This window comes from Cherax quadricarinatus, chromosome 22 (assembly GCF_038502225.1).
Source record: "Cherax quadricarinatus isolate ZL_2023a chromosome 22, ASM3850222v1, whole genome shotgun sequence".
NCBI lineage: Eukaryota > Metazoa > Arthropoda > Malacostraca > Decapoda > Parastacidae > Cherax > Cherax quadricarinatus.
In genome coordinates this window covers 4,708,579-4,731,924 of record NC_091313.1, presented here as the reverse complement: position 1 = coordinate 4,731,924, position 23,346 = coordinate 4,708,579, and the positions used below count along the sequence as shown (strand labels likewise).

General features: G+C 36.7%; 1 protein-coding gene across 2 annotated transcripts in view; it reads left to right on the top strand.

Moving 5' to 3' along the window:
- LOC128689602 (angiomotin-like) overlaps positions 1 to 23,067 on the top strand; it is a 161,133-nt gene extending 138,066 nt beyond the window's left edge. For both annotated transcript variants that reach the window (XM_070087466.1, XM_070087465.1), the window contains one exon: positions 4,331 to 23,067. In XM_070087466.1, the coding sequence (XP_069943567.1) occupies positions 4,331 to 5,836 (1,506 nt within the window). In that variant the 3' untranslated portion in view covers positions 5,837 to 23,067. The remainder of the gene's footprint in view (positions 1 to 4,330) is intronic.
- Positions 23,068 to 23,346: the final 279 nt, after the last annotated feature.

The window sequence follows — 23,346 nt, the reverse complement described above, 5'->3', positions numbered from 1 at the left end:
TTTGATAGAATGGAAAACATATTATAGAAATAGAGGTGATTTTGATTGATTTTACTATAAAAAGAACCTAGAAATGGAGCTCGAAGTAGGGGAAATGTTTGATTTTTGCCAGTGTTCAAAAGTAAACAAATGATGCCATTGTCCAATAAATGTCCAACTAGCCATTCTAATATGCAGTCATGAATGGGTTGATGTTATTTATATAATTATTACAGTATTGCAGTAGTCTGCATAATAGTAAGTCTTCTATTTTTTGTTTGAATAAAAATTCAAAATAGAAAACAAGAGTAATATCAGAGGGGTCTGGAGACATGACTGATGAGCAAAGAAAATGTTATTTTAGAGCCAGGAATGTCTGCATTGTTCATTCTGGACCTTATTTTGAAATTGTCATATTTTTTAGTTTTCGTGAAATTGGCCAAATTGCAAATTTCTGACCATATTATTAGGTAGTTGAAATCGGTAAATGGGCAGTTTCTTGTACTCAGTCGATAGAAAAAATGGAGTTCTAAAGAAATAGCTATGAGTTTGGGCGACTGGAACAATGGAATTAGCCGAAAATAGGGCTCAAAGTGGGCGAAATTGCCGATTCGTAAACAGCGCCGAGGTCGCTAACTTCGCGAGAGCATAATTCCGTCAGTTTTCCATCAAATTTCGTTTTTTTTTGGTGTCATTACAATCGGGAAAAGATTCTCTATCATTTCATAAGAAAAAATAATTTTTTTTTTTTAAATTTTGCGACACCAGGAGACACCTCAGGATTGGGGGTTGCGACAGTCAGAGGGTTAAATGAGTAATGCAATACATAAATAAACATTTAATCAAACATTTAAAATCACATTTACATACCTTTATTGAAGAATCTTTCTGGCATCTGGAAGATAGGGAGGAGGAGAGAAGGAAGACTTATTGTTTGGAAGGGAAATCTTCCGTAAAGACTTTAGGTAACAAGTCCTTATCTGGGGTTACTTCCCTTCTTTGTCTTTTAATGCCACTTGGACCAGCTTGAGAGTCACTGGACCTCTGTCGCACAAAATAACTGTCAAGAGTGCTCTGTTTCTGGCGTCTCTAAAATTTGCCTAAAATGGGACATTGTTTTGTCACTGAACGTATTGCAGAGATGGCTTGTTTCAGCTTGCTCAGGGTGGTATTTTTCCACAAAACTTTGCACATTCCACACATGTCCTTAATCACTGAAGAAGGCACCTCCTTCACTCCCTCTTCCTCCTCCTCTGAAGCAAGTTCCTGTTTGTGATCTATTTTTGGTTAACATGTTAACACCTTTATAGGTAGTAGGTTGGTAGACAGCAACCGCCCAGGGAGGTACTACCGTCCTGCCAAGTGAGTGTAAAACGAAAGCCTGTAATTGTTTTACATGATGGTAGGATTGCTGGTGTCCTTTTTTCTGTCTCATGAACATGCAAGATTTCAGGTACGTCTTGCTACTTCTACTTACACTTAGGTCACACTACACATACATGTACAAGCACATATATACACACCCCTCTGGGTTTTCTTCTATTTTCTTTCTAGTTCTTATTCTTGTTTATTTCCTCTTATCTCCATGGGGAAGTGGAACAGAATTCTTCCTCCGTAAGCCATGCGTGTTGTAAGAGGCGACTAAAATGCCGGGAGCAAGGGGCTAGTAACCTCTTCTCCTGTATATATTACTAAATGTAAAAGGAGAAACTTTTGTTTTTCCTTTTGGGCCACCCCACCTCGGTGGGATACGGCCGGTGTGTTGAAAGAAAGAATGTTAACACCTTTTCCAACATCAGCTTCCTTGAGTTCTTTTCTCTTTGCTAGGATAGAAGTGATTGTTGATTTGTTTTTGCTGTTCATCCTGGCAAGCTCGCCCACATGTACTCCACTCGTATTTTTGTACTATCTCCTTAACTTCTGTGGTGTTTCTCACTTTCTTTACCTAAGGGCTGCCACTAGGAAGCTTCTTTGGGCCCATGGTGGCTTATTTCACAGTCACAATCAATAAACAAGCACTAAACACAATGAATTTATTGTGAAATGTTTGGATGAGCTCACAGGGTAATGTTCAATCAAGGATAAACAAAGCTAGACTGGCTCACGACACCTGCGTGGGCAGGGGCACAGGCCGAAACTTGGGACAAAATTTAGCCGAAAAAAGAGGTAGAAACTTGAAGCAGCCGATACTCAGGGCAGCCGAAACTCGGGGTTCCACTGTATTATGCAGAGAATTCATAGTGTGGAAATTAGGAGGAGGTGTGGAATTACTAAAAGTGTTCAGATGGCTGAGGAGGGGATATTGAGGTAGTTTGGTTATTTAGAGAGGATGGAGCAAAACAGGATGACTTGGAGGATATATAAATCTGTAGTGGAGGGGAGGAGGGATAGGGATTGTCCTAGGAAAAGATGGACAGGGTAAAGGTGGTTTTGTGTGCAAGGAGCTTGGACATACAGTAGACATGTGTGAGTGTGTTAGATAGGATTGAATGGAGACAAATGGTTTTTCGGACTTGACGAGCTGCTGGAGCATGAGCAGGGCAATATTTTGTGAAGGGATTCAGGGAAACCAGTTAGCCGGACTTGAGTCCAAGAGGTGGGAAGTGCAATGCCTGCACTTTAACTGTTTGCAGGTCCGTCCCACAGTTCTACAGCATTGAAGCCTGGGTCCAAGCCGTAGAACTACAGCTTGAGCTCAGCTCACTCAGATAAGCTGTAAGCAGTAAATTTGGGCCTAGATATGAGAGAATATATCTATGTGGTAAGTGTGCACTACATAAAACAAATACTGCAGCACAAAGTACATAATGAGAAAAAAAAACTGCGACCGTATTTTTAGATTAAAACAGCGACTTTGTGGTGTTTTTTGTATGTTTTTTATAGTTGTATTCATGATTTCTTGGTCTCATTTGATAGAATGGAAGATATATTGTAGAAATAGAGATGATTTTGATTGGTTTTATGGCTGAAAATAGCTTGAAACTGGGCTCAAATTAGCAGAAATGTTCCATTTTTGCCAATGTTCAAGAGTAAACAAATGATGTCACACATCTAACACACGTCAGCTGGTGCATCTATACATGTTCACAAATGTGCTGATATTATTTATACAATTATTACAATATTGCATAACAGTAAATCTTCTATTTTTTGGCGTGAATAAAAATTTATGAGAATGAAAAATCAAAATGTAATTCATTTGTAAAGCCTGAGAACATAACTAATAAACAGAGGAAATGTTAATTTAGTGCCAAGAATACCTACATTGTTTATTCTGGACCCTATTTTGAAAATGGAATATTTTGAACTTTGTGTTAAATTGGCCAAATTGCCAATTTCCAATCACTTTATTGGGTAGTTGAAACAGTTGTCTGGGTGTTTTCTTGTGCTCAATCGATAAAATAGAAGTAATGCTAGCAAAATAGCTAAGAATTTAGCCGACTGGAATAATGTAATTGACCTAAAATGGGAGTCAAAGTCGGCAAAATTGCCAATGTAACAAAATTCACGAGAGTTTAATTTTGTAAATTTTCCATCAAATTTTGTACTTTTTGTTTTATTACCTTCAGAAAAAGATTCTCTACCATTTCATAAGAAAAAATAACAACAAATTTGTTTGAAAATTCTTGGACCCTGGCTGTCACTTTTGAGATGTGGCTTCTGGACCCTCGAAGTTAATGGAGGGATTTGGGATGTTTGCTGTTTAGAGTGACATTTGAATTGTCATATCTGTGCTCCTCTGCAAAGACAATGATTATGTGTGAATGATGGTGAAAGTGTTTCTGTTTTAGGTCACCCTGCCTCAGTGGGAGACAGCCAGTGTATTAAAAAAAAAAGTGCAAAATTGACTTTAAATAAAGGTTTACTCTGCAAGTAATGTTCTCTTACTCTATCTACCAGTAATACTACCATTCCAGTGCACCAGTGGTTTAGTTGAATAATGAAATTTTTATTTATTAGCTACTTGGTTTCTTGATGTAAATTTATAACCAATAGGGATGAGTGTAGCTAGTTGACCATAATTTTTACAGATGAAAGTGTGACAGGATTTATATATATGGCCACTTAGTCTTTTTAGTTACTAATTTAATTTGCTAGTGGCACTGTACAAAATTAGTAGCATAATTAACACTGCAAGTGATAGATTTTAGTGTATTATACAATTCTTGGAAAAATAGAAATTCATTTTCCCACAAATTTCTTTGCTTTAAGGGCTATTTTATGAGGTATTTATTGCTTATTAGCAAACTATAGTGCTGTAGTGCTATTAGGTACTGACTTGTTTTATGTTTGGCCATTTCTCCTACGACTGTCAATTCTGTGTTGGTGACACACAGATATTTCATTGCAGCTGCGTGTGGTGTGTTTTCCAGGACTGGCTCATCCTAGCTCTGCAGCTGGAGAAGGCACGGTATCCCAGCCACTACTGGCATGTGTAGAGCCTCATCCCTCCCTGCTCCCACCCTCTCAACACCTTACCAGTGATCTGTCACACCTAGGCCTCAATATGGGTATGGATCGTTCCTCCCTGGTCCACGCTCACTCCCACAATGATGTTCCTGCCCTCTCCTGTCCACCGTATGACCCTCCACCTTCGTATCCTTTGGAGATGACAGGTAATGTTCCTTCCCCACCCCCAAGAGATATTTCATCCATGGCAGCTTCACAGTCACAATTGCAAGTGGGGCATGAAGCTCCACTGCAGACAGCAAACTCAAGATCAACAGGCCATCCACGTGGTAATCCTCCTCCATACCATGGCCACCATGAGGTACTCTCTCAACAGACAGGAGGTAGTGGGTTACAGTCATCACCTGTTAACCCTAATGAGCAAGTTCCTATTCCATTAATGCCTGGTAGCCCGACAATGAATTTTAACCGTCGAATGGGACCTAAAATGTCTCCTAGTGCCCCTAATCTTTCTACTGATATGGCTGTGCCTCGCCCTCCCATATGTCGCAATGCACATCATCCAACAGTTGCATGTAGGAAGTGTAATAGTGTACGTAGTAGTAATAGGCAAAATGCTGCTATCCTAGTTCGCCGGGCTAATTCAAGTGCTGGCCACACCTACAGAAATTCAGCACCTCTTGCAGCATGCCAAGGAAGCCTTGATACTGACGATGCTCCAAGTATCCTTGCTCGTCTCAGAAGAGAGTGGGAAATGGGTAATATTCCATCTTGTGGAAACAATGCACTACCACAGAGTTTGTCATCTCAAAATGAAGCTCAATCACAGCCTCCCACTTCATGCACTCATTCTAAAGATTCATCCAGAGAGTCTTCTAAAGAGAAACCACCACAAAAAGAGCAGTCTATATGGCAGAACTCTACATCAAAAGAAGCTGCAAATGAACAACAGCAACAAAAGGATACTAATCAAGAGAAAATCAATAAACAAGACCAGCAGTCACAGCCTTCTTTAGAAGGGAACACCTCTTCTGAAATTAAGAATCAAAAGTCACAAACTTCAGCTACAATGAATAACTCGCAGAAAGAACCAAAATCAAATTTATCCAATCCATCTGTTACCTCATCCAATCAAAGTACCATTCACACACAGTCCACAGCCATTTCTAAACCCAGTTTTTCTACTAGAGTACAGAATTTATTCAGTTCCCCATTGAATTCATCTGATGTTTCAAATTCTAACACCATTACTACTGGTGATGTAAAGAATTTCACTAAATTTACTGGTAATAATAAAGTTGAAAGCCAGAATCAAATAACAAAGAAAAATGATTTTAATCAATTCAATAATAACCAGGAAGCTAAAATTGAGTTAATAATTTTAGAAGACACAGATCAGGTCAAAACATCAAAAGATATTACAAAACCTTTGCAGGACATTATATGATATACATTTTTTCCAAATTAGTATGAAAGCCAATAATCACATGGTTAATTGAATTTTGACCTAGTGATGCAGTTCTCCACATCAAGCCCCATAAAAAATGGAGCCAGGAGAGTTTTCTGAATCACCAGCTCAGTCCACAGTGAATCCACAATTTAAGGATGTTCCACGATCTGACATGCAAGTTGCAAGGAGTCCTGTTTGTGATATCCTGTGTAGAGAGGTGATACTCTCTGTACCGATGTGATGATACAGTTGCCTTAGTAAAATGCTCCAAGGCTAGAGTTGAAGGATACTAGTCCGTCCAATTGAGTCCTGAATCAGTATTTTTTAGCATGGATGGTGTGATCCTGTGAGAATTTTTTAATATAGTACTGTGACTAAATAGAGGGTTACATGAATTTGAAATTTTTGAACCCTTTTTAAAGAGCATAATTCAATTTGAGATGCTTAGCAGTCTGTATCTTAATTTATTGATTAATAACAGATCCTTTTCACTTCAAAGATTGGGCTTTCTTGCATTTTTATATTTGTCATATAAATGTTAATGGTTCTGGAGACTGTTAACCCCCACGTAGACATATTTTATCCAGGCTTGAGACAGGAAATTTATATATGAAGGCAAGGTTTTAGTTTTCTCTACCTGCTAAATATTCAGTTGGTTTAAAGATTTTAAGAATTAGTTAATATATAAAGATTTTAACAAAAAATATTTACCAATATGATTACTACATATTTGCTGTCTGTTTGATTACAACTTTTAAGAGATTATACCTATACTGTGTATTTTTGTATTAGAATACATCTGAAGAGAAAATACTAAGCTGCTACAGAGGTTAACTGGTGCCATGGTTGCAAATTGTCAACAGAATATTTTGTGCCATTACTGCCATGTGATGGTTTATGCCTAGTGAGGAATATCTTACATTGGTGCTATTTTGAGTCACATATGTCCAAGTGATGCTAATGATAGAGATTAGAATCTTCATAATTGTAAGGTATACTGTATCTTGTTTATATTGATTATCTCAGTATTTTATTAGTCTCACTTACATAATGCAATTGTCCATAATGTTAATAACATATTTAAAAATTAGTTTAAAAATACATAAATTCAGTTCTGGGATAGTCAGAAATGTCAGTTTATATTTCTTGTACTTTTTAGAATCCACATTTACAATTTTTTCATATAATGTGCATATCTACTAATCTAACTATATTGTAGGTTGACTTCTTTATCCATTTTACTGTGAGGAAAATGTGCATAACATTTTTAAGACCCCATTTATTATTGGTTACACTGATATTTTTGACAGATGAAGTACTGTACGTACTGTACATTAGTGTTGAATTGCCTGCTCATTGTTGTTCTCTCATCAAAAGCCTAGACTCAGTGTGTGCCTACAGTTTACATTAAATGTATTATGCAAATTCAAATAGATGGTTACAGAAAAAATGTTTGCAGAATTTTTCGAGGATGTCCCTGACTCTGAAAATTCAAAGTCTTCCTTGCATTTTTTTCTGAACCAGAGTTGATTAGCCCCACTACATGTTAAACAAATGAAAGTAAGTAACTTTATAAATAGTTCAGGGTGGACCAAAGCATTGTTCTTTAATTTGCAGTGCAGTATTTGTTAGTTAAAATTCATTATAAATTATATTACGAGGAAAACTACTCTTGGCTGACATTTCTTGCTTGTTATCTTTTGAGCCCTATTATGGTGAGGAAATAAAACATATCCCTGTGTTGGCAGATCTAAACTGTTTGTTATTAAGGCTTATTTCATTGCTTATGAAAATTCTACAATGTTGTATCTAAAATTTACTTTACTCAGCCTGTCAGTAATAATTATTTCCATTGTCAAACAGCCAGTATTTGATTGTTTCTTCAGCATTTTTATAGCAGTATATACTGTACTGGAAAGTTTCGTAAGTCAAGTTAAGAATCATTTCCATACATTACTGATAGTCTAAAATCATTTATTTTACTTAATTATTCTATGAAAAGCATAGGATATAGCATATTATGAATTAGTATAAGTGGCAGCACCACACTGAAGGATGCACTAAAGAAAAAATGTGCTTGCAAGAAGCTTGTGTGCTACACTAGCACACCTCAAAATAGTGTTCAGACATATAGATAGAGAATGCAAGAAAAACTGTTTGCAATGTATGTTAAGTCAAAATTTGAATGTGAAGTGATAGTTGTGTTATCTGTCTAGTAGAAATAGAATATAAAGTAAAAACAACATATAAGGATATTTGAGCCCTAATGCAACTACATTCACCTTGTAAAAAAAAAAAAAAAAATGTCTTTCACCAAGGTAGGGTGACCCATACAAAAATACACATCCACCCTCACTTATTCGGTAGCTGTCTTGCCAGAAGTGTATAGAAATCACAATTCAAATAACCCTCTAAACTGCAACATCCCCCACCTCTCCTTCAGAGTGTAGGCACTGTACTTTCCACTTTCAGGACTTGATCCCAAGTTAACCAGTTTTCCTGAACCCCTTGCTCACTTTCCAACATCACGTCAAGCCATAAAAGCCACTCATCTCCATTCACTCCAATCAGGCACACTTAAGTACAGCATAAGTGAAATATAGTGGTTTCTTTAGTTATGATTTACCCTCGTAAAGGAATTTAGTGTTGTTACGATGAAAATTTTGAGACAGAATGTGTGTACCCAACACCACTCTGTGTCAGCAAGTGATTGTGAATTTCAAAAAAATTACACCAAGTTGTTTGCCAAGTGCTTTGCAGAAACTTCAGGAGATGAAGCCATCAGCTTGAAGGAATTCTGAAAGATTAAGTTTAACATCGTAGATTATATGAGGCTTATAGTGAATTTCTGGAATGAAGTTTCTCCTTGGTGCTTCAGTGCACCCTAGAACTTGTGGCCTTCAGTCATCTGTGACTTTGAAGGATTTAACCCTTTCAGGGTCCAAGGCCAAAATCGGAAGGGGTGCCCCAGTGTCCAAGAAATTTTGAAAAAAAAAAAAAAAATAAAACGTTTTTTCTTACAGAATTAAAGAGTATATTTTTGTAAAGGTAATTAAACAAAAAAAATTTCTGATCAGTACTTAACGAGATACAGAGGCGAGAAGTTGACCCAAAATGACCGGGTGGCGGCAACATCGGCAATTTCCACAAACTTGCATTTCTTTATACTTTTTTCTTTTCTAATTTTTTTCTGTTCCTAGTAATATTTGAGGCCTGTGAGACCAATACTGTATGTAATGTATATATATACACTCACTGTATTGAACACAACCACACTAAAGTTATTATTATAATATTGTTTACCACTTTTGTTTATTACAATAAACATGCACAAATCTTGTATAATACTAATGTTCTATTATATATTTACATATGTACAATCACTGGACATGTTTTTAGAACTTCTGCAGCTTGTGGAACTCCTTGAAACAAGGTATCATTCACAGAGGTACCTTACATTCCTCGCACATAAACCGAGTGTCTTTGCGTCTTTGTTGCCATCGTTTTGTTTGTGCACAGACAACACATCTCTTCTGAGCAAATTTCTTCTTAGTTGCAGGAAGCTGTATTATGAAGTGATCACCTTCCCTCCTCAAACGCTTGAGCATATCCTGAAGAGTTCGAGGACGGTTTTGTATAGCAGGTGTTGTTACCTGGTATTTCATTATGAGTTGTCTGACAACAGACAAACAAAATTCACCATACAGTGGTCTGTTGCCAATCTTCACTTGATACATATTATATGCATTGAGTATTGAAATGTCCATGAGATGGAAGAAAAGTTTTGTGTACCACTTGTAACTCTTATGAGCACAATCAACAAAGCCAATCTGCATGTCACATTTGTCAACCAAGCGCATGTTTTGTGTATAATCAATCACTGTCACTGCTTTTCGAATACGTTCATTAGTCACTCTATCAACTTTGCCACTGTCTTGCATTTCGTTACGGTGAATGGTTGTCAACAATGTGACATCTCGTTTGTCATGCCACTGTAATGCCATGATGTCATTGGCAGTAAACACCTGCACCTCTTCACCACGAGTGCCTGCGTTAAACCTGGGCATATGTTTATGATTAGAACGCACTGTGCCACACACATCTATCATGTTCACTTGCAAGGAATCACTGAGTAAAGGGCTTGTATACCATTATCAGTATATAATGTATGCCCCTTACCAAGATAAGGTGCCATCATGCTTCTTACTACGCACCCAAGATACCCAATAACATCCTGGTATCTTTCAATGTTTTACTTCCCGTGTATACAAAAATATCCAACACCAGGCCACTGTCACAGCCACAGAGTACAAACAGTTTTATACCAAAGCCTTTCCTCATGCTCGGTCCATACTATTGGAACAACAGTCTATCTTTGAACAAAATCAAAGACTCGTCAAGTACAAGATTCTTGAACGGATAAAAGTACATGTTGAACTTTTGTTTCAGATACATAAAAACATTTCTAATCTTGTATAACCTGTTACTTCTGTCAGGTCTGGTTTTGTCAGAGAAGTGCAACATACATAACAGTAAGATAAACCTGTTCAATGGGATGATATCACTGAAGACCAGGGTAGAAATTAGCAAATACATTTCTGCAACATTTGTCTCTTTCCACCGGTGTAGTTTTGACTGTGGTGATATGATCGTATTTGCCGTGGTGTACTCAAAATACTTGTTACTTTCCCTGACAATAGTTTCCATCAAAGGCTAGTCAAAGAATAGTTCAAAAAATTCCAGTTCATTTGCAGTGTTTCCAAGGGGACAAGTAGGTAGAATTCCACTTTGAGAATCATCAAACTGGTGGGGCTTGGGAACAAATTGGGATTTTGCTTCCAATCCCAGATATGGTTTGCTGGACATCATAAGTTGGTTGTGCTAGTAGTTGTGGTTGTGGTGGGCTGGTGGCTGATGCTCCACTTTGTCCTTGAACTGAGGAGTCAGCAGCATGGGTCCCAGCCTAGGCTGGTGAGTCATACATTGCCGTGGCACTACCATCACCACTACCACCACCTACTGATGCCTGTGGTCTATCCATGCCAAGTGTAGCCACATCATTCTCACTTTCACTGTCTATTCCTGGTGTAGGGCCACGGGATGTACTCCGTCCTCTAAGCACTGCATAGGGAACACTACCCGAGCGCATGCGGCGGCGTATATACTGACGCTTCACTGGTGAATATGTTTCCTCACTATCACTACCCGAATGATCATCAAGAGCAATAAAATCACAATCCACGTCACTATCATCATCATTACTGAAGTCAGAGGCCTGGCCACACGAAAATAATAGTTTTCTCTTGCGATGAGGTACAACTGAATGTGACTGAGGCATGCCTACTCCAGAGGTAGAAGGTTGAGGATCGTCAGGGTTTTCTGCACTATTATCGATATTCTGGTCATTCCTTTCAGTCATTCAGTCACTAACTAATCAAAGCCAAAGAATTCGTCTTCATTTCCACTTCCATCAGAGTCAGAACTATTAGATAGGAAGAGGAGAGTCCTAATTTTCCTTGGAGTGAGAGCTGCCTTGCGACGAGGCATGATGAACAAAGGTAACCGACCCGGTGTTCCCACAATGCTATGCCGGCGCCTAGAATTTTTGTTTACGGCGCACACACACCACGCAGGCTCATTCTCTCACATGTAGGCCTACCAGCCTTTTTGCGCTAAATTTGAAGCCTCTAGAGTTTTGGCGTAGATCTACGATTTGGACCCTGAATGTAAAGCCGTAGATCTACGGCACGGACCCTGAAAGGGTTAAAGCTGAGGAGGATGTAAACCAGGAGATGGTCATTCTTGGTGAGACAATGGGGCTGGAGGCTGATGGAGAGGATGTGGAGGAGTTCAGGACCATGAACTGGAGTTGACAATGGAAGAGCTCCTTGAATTAGGGAAAAATGGGTAAAGATAATGGGGAGGAAGAAGTGACTTAAAGGAAAACAGCTGCAGAAATTGAGGAGTTGTTTACTCATTGGGAAGGTGTGAAAAGACTCATAAAAATGCACCCTGACATTGAAAAAACTGAACTCACTTTCTGTGATTTGGAAGATAATGTTTAATCTTATTTTAACCCTTTTGCCAAAAAGAACCCAGAATTAAAATTGCTCACAGTATCCACATTCAAGCAATGGAAATGGCTTAAAATAGGACTGTCTGCAAAACTGCTGATGCACAAAATGCACCCTGACCTCGTAACTTTGCGTCTGCATAATTCAAGTTTTCCATTTAATTTTGTGTTATAATCATAACCAAGCTCTAATCAGATTTTCTACCATTTGATAATTTTTTCTAATTTAACTAAATTCTCAGTTATTTCGCTAGTATGCCTTCCATTCTGTGTATTGAGTACAAGAAACTGCCCATTCGACTACCAGCAGTATCCTGTAAAGTGCACAGAATTTGGTAATTTGGACAATTTTATGCAAAATTAACCCCTCAAGGGAGGTTCCTTGATGCTGGTGAGGGGCTCTTGATCTAGGTAATTGGATCTGTGCTCCAGTTCCCTGTATTGAGCCTGAATGCCTTCCATAACCCCCCCAATGTGCTGTATAATCCTATGGTTTAAGCACTCCCTCATGATTATAATAATAATATGCAAAATTGAAAAAAAATCCAAATTTAAAAACAGTTTGAAATAAACATTATACATTTCCAGGCACTAAAACATTTCTTATGGAGAATAATGACATCCCCAAGCCTCTCTTTTATTACACCTGCCTTCTATTTTGAATACACCAAGACACAAAAAATTGAAGATTTACCCTATTTCTCAGATAATAAAATATAACCAGGAATAATTTGTCATGCACCATCTGAGGCAGGATTTTGTTTTATATATATACTGTGCACTCACAGCTTATCTGAGTGAACTGAGCTCATGACATGGATCTCTGTAACATAGTTCTACACGATATACAGTCAAGAGCCTCGGATAAAAGTGACAAAACTCTGGACAGTTTTTTTTCAATGACAGCAGTTGGAAGGAGCTTCTCCTTGCAACTAGTAACCCCCCTCTTCCCCACCACCAACTCTTCAATTCCAAGATACAATAAAAGTTGCACTTCTAGGGTCTTGGAATGAATTACCATAAAGCCATGTATTTTGGGGCTTTGAGGTACGATAAGTCATTTAGAACAGATTCATATCGTAACTCAAGGAATCACTGTATAGGCAAATCAAGCAGAATCATGTTGGGACCCTGCTAGGTGCATTATTTCCTAGTGTTATGTTGATTTTGCATATTACATTGTTTCACAGACTACAACATAGTGAACACAGTTTTATGCAACCTGTGTGCATCAATACTTCATAACCTGTAAAAAATAATGAATATTTTATACAGTATTACAATAGGTCAGGATATTTTCTTCACTTCTTAGAAAGGTATTGCTCATTTTTACGTTTACAGATTGTTTTATATACGATACTCTAACCCTTTCAGGGTCCAGAGGCCAAATTTCAAAGTGTGCACCAGGGTCCAAGAATTTAAAAAAAAAAATTATTTTTTCTTATGAAATGGTAGAGAATCTTTTTCTGAAGGTAAAATAAAAAAGCACGAAATTGGATGGAAAATTGACAAAATTATGCTCTCGCAAATTTTGATGTCAGCGATATTTACGCATCAGCAATTTTGCCGACTTTGACTCCCATTTTAGGCCAATTACATTATTCCAGTTGACCAAATTCATAGCTATTTCACTAGTATTACTTCTATTCTATCCAGTGAGCACAAGAAATCGCCAAGTCAACTGTTTCAACTACAAAATAAAGTGATCGGAAATTGGTAATTTGGCCAATTTAACGCAAAGTTCAAAATGTTCCAGTTTCAAAATAGGGTCCAGAATAAACAATGCAGGCATTCCTGACACTAAACTAACATTTCCTCTGTTCATTAGTTACATTTTCAGGCTTTACAAATGAATTCCATTTTTATTTTTTATCCACATAATGAATTTTTATTGAAGCCCAAAAATAGAAGATTTACTGTTATGCATGCTGTATAGTCCTTGTGGCTTAGCGCTTCTTTTTTGATTATAATAATAATACTGTTATGCAATATTTTTATAATTGTATAAATAATATAACCATATTTGTGAACGTATATTAGACCCACCAGCTGGCGTGTGTTAGATGTGTGAGGTCATTTGTTTACTCTTGAACATTGGCAAAAATTTAACATTTCTGCTATTTTGACCTCAGTTTCAAGCCATTTCCAGTAATAAAACCAATCAGAATCATCTCTATTTCTGTAATGTATCTTCCATTCTGTCAAATGAGACCAAGAAATCGCAAATACAACTATAAAAAAACAAAACAAAAAGAAACACTGCAAAGTCTCTGTTTTAATCGAAAATTATGGCCTCAGTTTTTTTCTCTCATTCTGCACTGTGTGCTGCAGGATTTGTTTTATTTGGTGCACACATACCGCATAGATGTACTCTCTCATATCTAGGCCCAAATTAACCACACAGCTTATCAGACTGAGCTGAGCCCATGCCGTAGAACTACGGCACGGACCCTGAAATGGTTAATTCTATAATAAAAACTGTCACAGTTATACCCCCATACCCAACTTTAGGTTAATTGAATTTGTTGACAGTCACTAATAAACTGATATACAAGATCTCATTACAAAATGAACAAAAACGAAATGTAAAAATGACAGACTTGATGGGTATGTTGTGCCAGATTGGCAAGTTTGGCTTAAAACTTTAAAGCATTTTTGCCAAAGAATAAAAATTTATGTATGTAATAAATCAGCAGAAATTTGTCTGAACATAAAAAAATATACCATATTACATTTTTTATGTAATATTAAATAAATTTATGCTGATTTAAGATATGTTTGTAGAATTAGACTAAAATAAATTAAATTTGTTGTAGCAAGGTCTCAAGTTAGTTTTACTGCAAAATATAATTTTTTACACCATTATCAATGAAATAAATATATAAAGCAGTAAAAGAAAATTTTAGGAAAGATAAATTTTTTGAAGGTACTTTGGCTTAATTGACCAGTTTGGCTTATTTGGCACAGTGAGCACATTATGTGCCTAGGCATGTAATTCTTACATTTTTGTCCTCTTAAATATTACAAAGGTACTAAACATTAAGAAATGCATTAAACATTCCAAAACCTTATCTTCCTCTGATTTCAGTTTCCGTACCATTGCTCTTCCCACTCTTTTAAACTAGTACTTGTTGCATCGCTTAATACATCTGGCTTTCCATCCTAACAAGTCTGAACATGCTTTTGGTGTCTTTCATTTCATGATCCTCTTGCCCTCTCTGAGTACATTAGTAAAACCTCTCACTCCCATGCTGACACTTAACACAAGATAAGTGTTCACCTTGCTGACATACACAGTGCTCTTTCATATTATGTTAGAAATCATGGCCATCCTAAAAACAGGTCTGCTATTAAAACTACCTGTCCTTCATACCTTCACGGACATTGTTTTGGTGAATTGGCTCTTATACACAACATTTTTAACATGAGTCTTAGTCCTGGGTTTGTTACTTTTGCTGCTTTCCTTTCTCAATCCATTGTCAAATGTTATAATGTTCAGAGCACACATGATTTTACTAGTTTGACTTTTTTGTTTATTTCTTCATGTATTTTGTTCTTTATGAGCCTTTTGAGGGACATGCAATAGAAGAGGATGGAGATAGCCTTCTGCTCCATCTTCTTGAAATGTAATTTCTCATTACCTTACTACTACTAACCTCTGTGACCTGATATTTTCATCACCTGGTTTGTCTTCTTTCTTCTCAGTTCTTCACATGACCAGTGTTCTTGTTTTTTTTTTTTCCTTCCATTTTCTCACTCAGTTGTAACTTGATAATGGTCCATGATGACCCAAAATGTCAGTTTCCTCTTCAAAGTTTGAGTTATTTGTGAATTCTTTCGGCCACTATTATGATATCCTTTGCTTGTGCTCACAGACATCAGCTGCACACGCTACTGCATCTTAAATCCTCATTACATATCTTTGACATCTTCCCTTCATCACCTCTCATTTAAGCCAACTTTTTCCCTTACAGTTCATAAATTTCATCACTTATCCTTTTCTTTAGTGGTTTTACTTTTACTTCTTATTTACCAGTGGACCATTCTTTCACTGCAATTTCCTCTTGCTCTAGCTACTACTAAATAGTAATCAGACTTATCAGTTACTTCATAGACTAATCCTCAGCCTTTTATGTCCCATCTTCAGTGTAGACTCATCTGATTACTGTACATAAATAAAACCAATCTCTAATGCCAACTTTGACTTGCTTGTTTCTTAGCACATGACCCACAAGGATTTGGTGCATTTTTGTGAACATACTACCACTCTGCCATTTATGCAGTAACAAAACCTAGCTGACTGCTGATTCTGCACTTCGTCATCCAGTACTTCATATACTTAGCCTTATCTTTAAACATATTTTGTCCATTACCTGACCTCTTTTTGAGCCCAGTTACATTAAAAATTTCTCATTTTTCACTTACCCCTCCCTTTTACTCTAAATTTTCTAATATTTTTTATAACTGTCTCCCACTTATATTTATTTTGTCATTTTGCGACAGATTCCCAAAGCACTTTCTTAACCAATTTGAGAATCTCTACTCTCCACTCACCTGCAGACAAGTGTAATAAAAGCTGGTCACTTACACAAACAAGCCAACAGAAAGGAAATGTACACTCTGTGTTTTGGCCTACCAGTGGCCCTCTTCAAGTAATGATAGTTTTTGTTAAAGAGAACCCCAGTTGTAGGTTGAAATATTCACTAATATTCTCCGCTCTTTATTTTCCTACTTGTGGGTTTATGCCATCTGTACCGCATCTTTTCTTTACACATATGATCATTCAGCGTTACTACTGCTCTTTTGCTCGTTCTTTTGGATATGCCTGACTTAATTCATTAACTTCCCAGTTAAGACTTTTACACTTCCTTTAACTTCTTCACACATTTCTAGGACATCTAATGTGTGAGTGCAAGTGTAAGATGAGAATAACTCATTTGTGTGTGTTTGTGAGGGTGGATTCATATGTCTATTTATGTATTTGCATAAACATTTAAGGGAGACAACACTTTGGGTATATAGATAATCTAAGCCTAATACTGGCAAGTCAGATCACATCAAATGCTTGACTGAATTAGTAACAAGTCAGTATGGTACGAGACAGAGCTGGCCTCAGTTATCTATGTTCCTACAATAACAACTTTTATTTCCTAAGTGATTGTCATCTAACTCGGTAGTTCAATTATGACTCTCATACTTTTACCTATCAGTAAACTGGCTAGGCCATATACTCATTACACAATCAAACCATCAGATTTATAAGTTTTATATAAATATTACGACCCTAGAGGGTTCATGAATAATGCAAAAATACATGTATATAATCAATTTCATTTTAGGTTTAGGCTCATTTTGTGTTTAAGAGGACATTTCTCTTTAATACATACTCCTCTAATCTGATTAATGCTGATATTCTTGAGAGATCTAGGTATTTGCCATTGTGCACATTTTGATAAAAATCCTATTGTTAGCTGTTATTTTAGGGGTTGTGTGCCAGGCTTAAGTAAATGATGAAAACATCCTCACAAATAGTCAAATCTATTTGAGGGAGGCCTTTCAGAAAAAATAAAGTTGGATACTTAAAGTCTGCAGATTTGCTTGATTGAACTGCAGTAAAAACTGACAGCAAACTGCCCAGTACATTTCTTTATATTAGTCTGAAGAAACTAAACAGAGAAGATTAGATGATATTCAGCATGTTAATGTAGAACCAGTTTTCTTGACAACCCAATTTCATGTTATTCTCCATCAATCAATTGTTCAAATGTTAATTACTGTACAGTATTTTGTTCAGAAATTTAAAAATTTAAATCGTGTGCATGTGTACACTAACAGGAAGTGCTATCAAAAATTTCCCTGACTATCAAGGAAATTTTTTTCTTTTTTAACACATTGGCCGTTTCCCACTGAGGCGGGGTGGTCCAAAAAGAAAGAAAAACCCATCAAAGTATTCTCCTTAGGAAGCTATATACTGATCCCAGCACTTCTGCCACTTCTCGAGACATGTCTGGAACTTCTTTCCTAATGGCATCTAGTGCAGCCTGCGAATCCTGCTTAATCTCATTATTAAAACACCGCCCCATGAATACTGTTTTTAGTTTTGGGAGGAGAAAAGTCACAGGGGGCTAGATCTGGGGAGTAGGGAGGCTGGGGAACTACTGTCATGTTTTTGTCTAGAAAACTATGATCTTTTTAGTCTTGAGTCAGCAAGTGGGGTACAAATTTTGCAGCCACTTCCCTCATATTCAGATTTTCAGTCAACATGCTTTGACATAATAAGAAATTCCCGCACCACTTGCAGTGTCCCAGATACTCTGACGATCTTTGTGAATAGCTCTCCTCACTTTTTCAGTTGGCATCCGTTTTTGATGTTGTTGGATGACCAGAAGGTTCATCATCCTCAACTGAAGTTTGTTCTGCTTTGAATCAAGAAAACCACTCAAAACACTGTCCAAAAGTTTGCCGAGGCATTTTGTGAGTTTCAATAGCCATTTTACCGAGTTTAAAAAAGATTTTCTCACATGCACATGCGCAGTTCTTTTAACAATTCCATTCGGTTATGCAAATCAAAATTTGCCATGACAAAAAAAATGCCCATCTAGCCTCAATGAAATGACTAATCTCATTGCAACTTATCAGGATACGTCACAAAGTATTGTACTGCACAGACTCATATGTGTTGCTGCCATATTTCACCCAGGAAACTTGCAAAAATTTGAGTATGGGAACTTTCTGAGAGCACCTCGTGTACACACACACACACACACACACACACACACACACACACACACACACACACACACACACACACACACACACACACACACACACACGCTTGCTGGTACTGTATACATACCGTATATATTTTATATAACATATATCATACAAGAATTATCCACAGAAATTTCATGCTGTTGACCTGTGTAATGGTTATCACAGCAGTTGTAGATTTATGTAAAACAGCTGTATGCTTGTAGTTATGCATAAATGTAGGTGTACCATTTGTATAGGATTTTTATTTAATTCTCTTAGTTTTATTGATTTGGTTCTAGGTTCTTGTTATTTCAACCAAAGAAGTTGCTGACATGTAACTTAATTCTTGCTTTTCTGTCAAAGTTAAATTTATAACCTTGTGGGCACTTTAGTTTTTTCCAAAATATTGAGTAGTGTATGCAATTACTGTATAAAGTGTGTGGGTTGAGATTAATTACATTATATATATATATATATGTCGTGCCGAATATGTAAAACTGGTCAGTTAGCAAGAACTCAAATAAAATTAAGTCCTTTCTAAAATTTTCTCTTGTACGTTTAAAGATATTTTTTATTTCGTTAATGTTAATGTAAAAAATTTTAAATTTGCTACAAAAGAATCTTAGAAAACTTTATTATAACAAGAACAATTTATTTTAGCCTAACCCAACTAAATATATTTTAGATTTGTTTACAGTAATTTAATACTAAACAAACACAGTGAAATATATTTTTTTCGTTAGGTTCAGAATGATTTTGGCGAAATTATTGCATACACAAATTTTCGCTTGTCCTATATGGCAAGATGAGCATTGCTATTTAAGCCAAGATCGCAAGTTCTGCCTATTCGGCACGACATTATATATATATATATATATATATATATATATATATATACAGTGGACCCCCGCTTTACGATCAACTCCCAATGCGACCAATTATGTAAGTGCGTTTGTACGTGTATGTTTGGGAGTCTGAAATGGACTAATCTAATTCACAATATTCCTTATGGGAACAAATTCGTTCAGTAATGGCACCCGAACATACTTCTGGAATGAAATAATATCGTAAGCCGGGGGTCCACTGTATATATATACATGTATATATATACATATATATATGTATATATATATATATATATATACATGTATATATTTTTTTTCAACAAGTCGGTCGTCTCCCCCGCATAACGATTACCTCCGAATGCGACCAATTATGTAAGTGTATTTATGTAAGTGCGTTTGTATGTGTATGTTTGGGGGTCTGAAATGGACTAATCTACTTCACAATATTTCTTATGGGAACAAATTCGGTCAGTACTGGCACCTGAACATACTTCTCGAGTGAAAAAATATCGTTAACCGGGGGTCCACTGTATATGGATCAAAGTAGAATGACATGGAAAGCATATAAATCTATAGGGAAAGAAAGGCGGGGTAGGGGTCGTCCTTGAAAGGGTTGGAGAGAGGAGGTAAAGGAGGTTTTGTGGGCAAGGGGCTTGGACTTCCAGCAAGCGTGCGTGAGCGTGTTAGATAGGAGTGAATGGAGACGAATGGTACTTGGGACCTGACGATCTGTTGGAGTGTGAGCAGGGTAATATTTAGTGAAGGGATTCAGGGAAACCGGTTATTTTCATATAGTCGGACTTGAGTCCTGGAAATTGGAAGTACAATGCTTGCACTTTGAAGGAAGGGTTTGGGATATTGGCAGTTTGGAGGGATATGTTGTGTATGCTTCTAAACTGTTGTATTCTGAGCACCTCTGCAAAAGCAGTGATAATGTGTGAGTGTGGTGAAAGTGTTGAATGATGATGAAAGTATTTTCTTTTTGGGGATTTTCTTTCTTTTTTGGGTCACCCTGCCTCGGTGGGAGACGGCCGACTTGTTGAAAAATATATATATATATATATATATATATATATACGTATATATATATATAATATATATATATATTTTTTTTTTTTCCAACAAACCGGCCATATCTCACCAAGGTAGGGTGGCCCAAAAAAGAAAAACAAAAGTTTCTCTTTTTAAATTTAGTAATTTATACAGGAGAAGGAGTTATTAGTCCCTTGCTCCCAGCATTTTAGTTGCTTATGGAGTAAGAATTCTTATCCACTTCCCCATAGAGAATGTATGTGTGTGTGTTTGTGTAAGTACTCATCTAGTTGTGGTTGCAGGGGTCGAGTCACAGCTTCTGGCCCCGCCTCTTCACTGGCCACTACTGGGTCTCGCTTCCCTCTCCATGAGCTTTATCATACCTCTTCTTAAAGCTATGTATGGATCCTGCCTCCACTACATCACTTCCCAGACTATTCCACTTCCTGACAACTCTGTGACTAAGGAAATACTTCCTATTGTCCCTGTGATTCATACGAGTCTTCAACCTCCAACTGTGACCCCTTGTTGCTGTGTCCCATCTCTGGAGCATCCTGTCTCTGTCCACCTTGTCAATTCCTCTCGGTATTTTATGTTATCATATCCCCCCATCTCTCCTCTGTGTGTACTCGCCTAATTGTGGTTGTAGGGGTCAAGACTCGGCTCCTGGCCCCACCTCTTCACCGAGTGCTACTAGGTCCTCTCTCTCCCTGCTCCATGAGGTGCGTGTGTGAGAGAATGAATGAATGAATTTAGAATACAGATTTTCTTTAGGGCTGTAGGTAATCCCCCTCCATGTACATGCATATGCACAGACATATTCACAGTTTGAAGTAACATGCAAGTAAACACTAAGACATTAAAAAATCATTTGGCCCTTAAACTGTGATCAAGGTCCTGGGACCTAAATGTTTTCTAATGATGTAATGTTTGTTCAGGTGTCTTTAAAATGTCAGTATCCATTATCAGAGTTTGTATCAGATGTTAACACACTCAAAGCACTGTATAGACATGAAAGTATGCTTTATAATTATAATTTTTTACAAAAAATAATCAGTGGCTATTGAACAAACTAAAATGACTTTTATTGCTGGTTTGCAAGGTTATTGCAGAAAGCATATATGTTCCATTGAGTATTTAATAAAAGCCATCTTTAACAGGTATTGCAATATATGATAAAATTATCTGATCATATTTTGATGTTTGTCATTGCAATTGTCTGTGAAAGCAGATTTAACATTTTTCTTAGTAACTATAGGAAAAATTGGTGTAGTAAAGCTCTTCATTGATATAATTTATATTAGGGTCATAGTAATGTTTGCATAGAGCTGGTCACTCTTTGCATGGCTACTGTTATATAAATAAAGTATACACATTTCTAAAAATCACATACGTGGTTTATGGAAGGCTACAGGTTGTTCAGTAGTAAATGGAATGTGTATTTTTTTCTACTGCATTAATATTGTTTGGGGTATGAAATAAATAAATTTTATGCATGGAAAACAATTGTACATATTAAAATTGTGTTTAAGAACACCCGAAATTAATGACAACTGTTATCGTTGCCTCTGTACATGTTTGTTTGACGAGAGAGTCAAAAGATTTCTCTTAAGCTATTGGTTTTACTGTGTTGGAGGCTTCCAAGACATTGATTCATGACAGTATATTAGTGGACACAGACAATATGTTCTGTAAATTGTTTGTGTTGGTTTATTATATGATTGATAAGTGCCAGACTGATACTTATGCCATAAGTTGTTCCTACTGTGGGAGTTGCCCCACTGTATTTTAGCCATTTTCCTATCATTTATGTCTGATGTTTAAATCTTTTTAATTTTATTTAGTACACAATTGATTCACGACTTTTCCTCAAAAGGTGCAGTAGTGTCTGCAGCGTCTTCCAAATAGTCATTGAATGTTACACAGTGTTGTTTTTTCTATAATGAACAAAAAAAAAATTAGGCAAATGTCTCTGTGCTGTCTTCAAAGCAGCTATATAAAAACAGTACCATTCTTAATGGATTTCATGAGCTAATGCAGTAAACCCTCAGTTTAATGGACTTTGGAAAGACGGGACAAAATCTGCTAGGTCAGTTGATTCAGAAACAGATAGTCTCTTGGTTGCAGAATTGTTATTACAATCACAGCAAAACAGTCCCATCTCTATCACAACAATCACTTTTACACTCTCCCCCCACACACGCACACATCCCCCATTAACCATTAAATCAAGGGTTTACTATTAGCATTATTATTGTCATCAATAGAGTGCTAAACCCATATTGGATCCTATGTTAATAAAATTTGATGCTACTGTATATGAATCTCATTTCTTAACTTTGACTGCTACTGTAAATGAATCTCATGTCTTGACTTTAAAACACCTAAAAGGATCTGAAGATTATGTAAGCTTTAATTACTGATATTATTTGTTTGACGTTCTTGGGAGAGCATTATATTATTTTGTCTTGTCTTCCTTGATACATGGCTATATTTAAAATAGAAATAAATGAGGTAGCAAAGTACTTTGTTTTTTCTTTATTCACATTATTTTGTTTTCTTTATGTAATACAGTGGATTATGTAATGTTGGATGTTTTAGCTCTAAGCAAAACAAACCTGAAGGGGGTAGGAGAGTTTGTGGGGAGAAATATATGGGATTAAGTCAGGAGTACAGTGGTCCCTCATTTATCGTCGTTAATCCGTTCCTGGAAGTGCGACGATTATCAAAATAGATGATTTTTTAATCAATTTTCCCCATAAGAAATAATGTAAATACAATTAATCCATTCCTGACACCCAGAA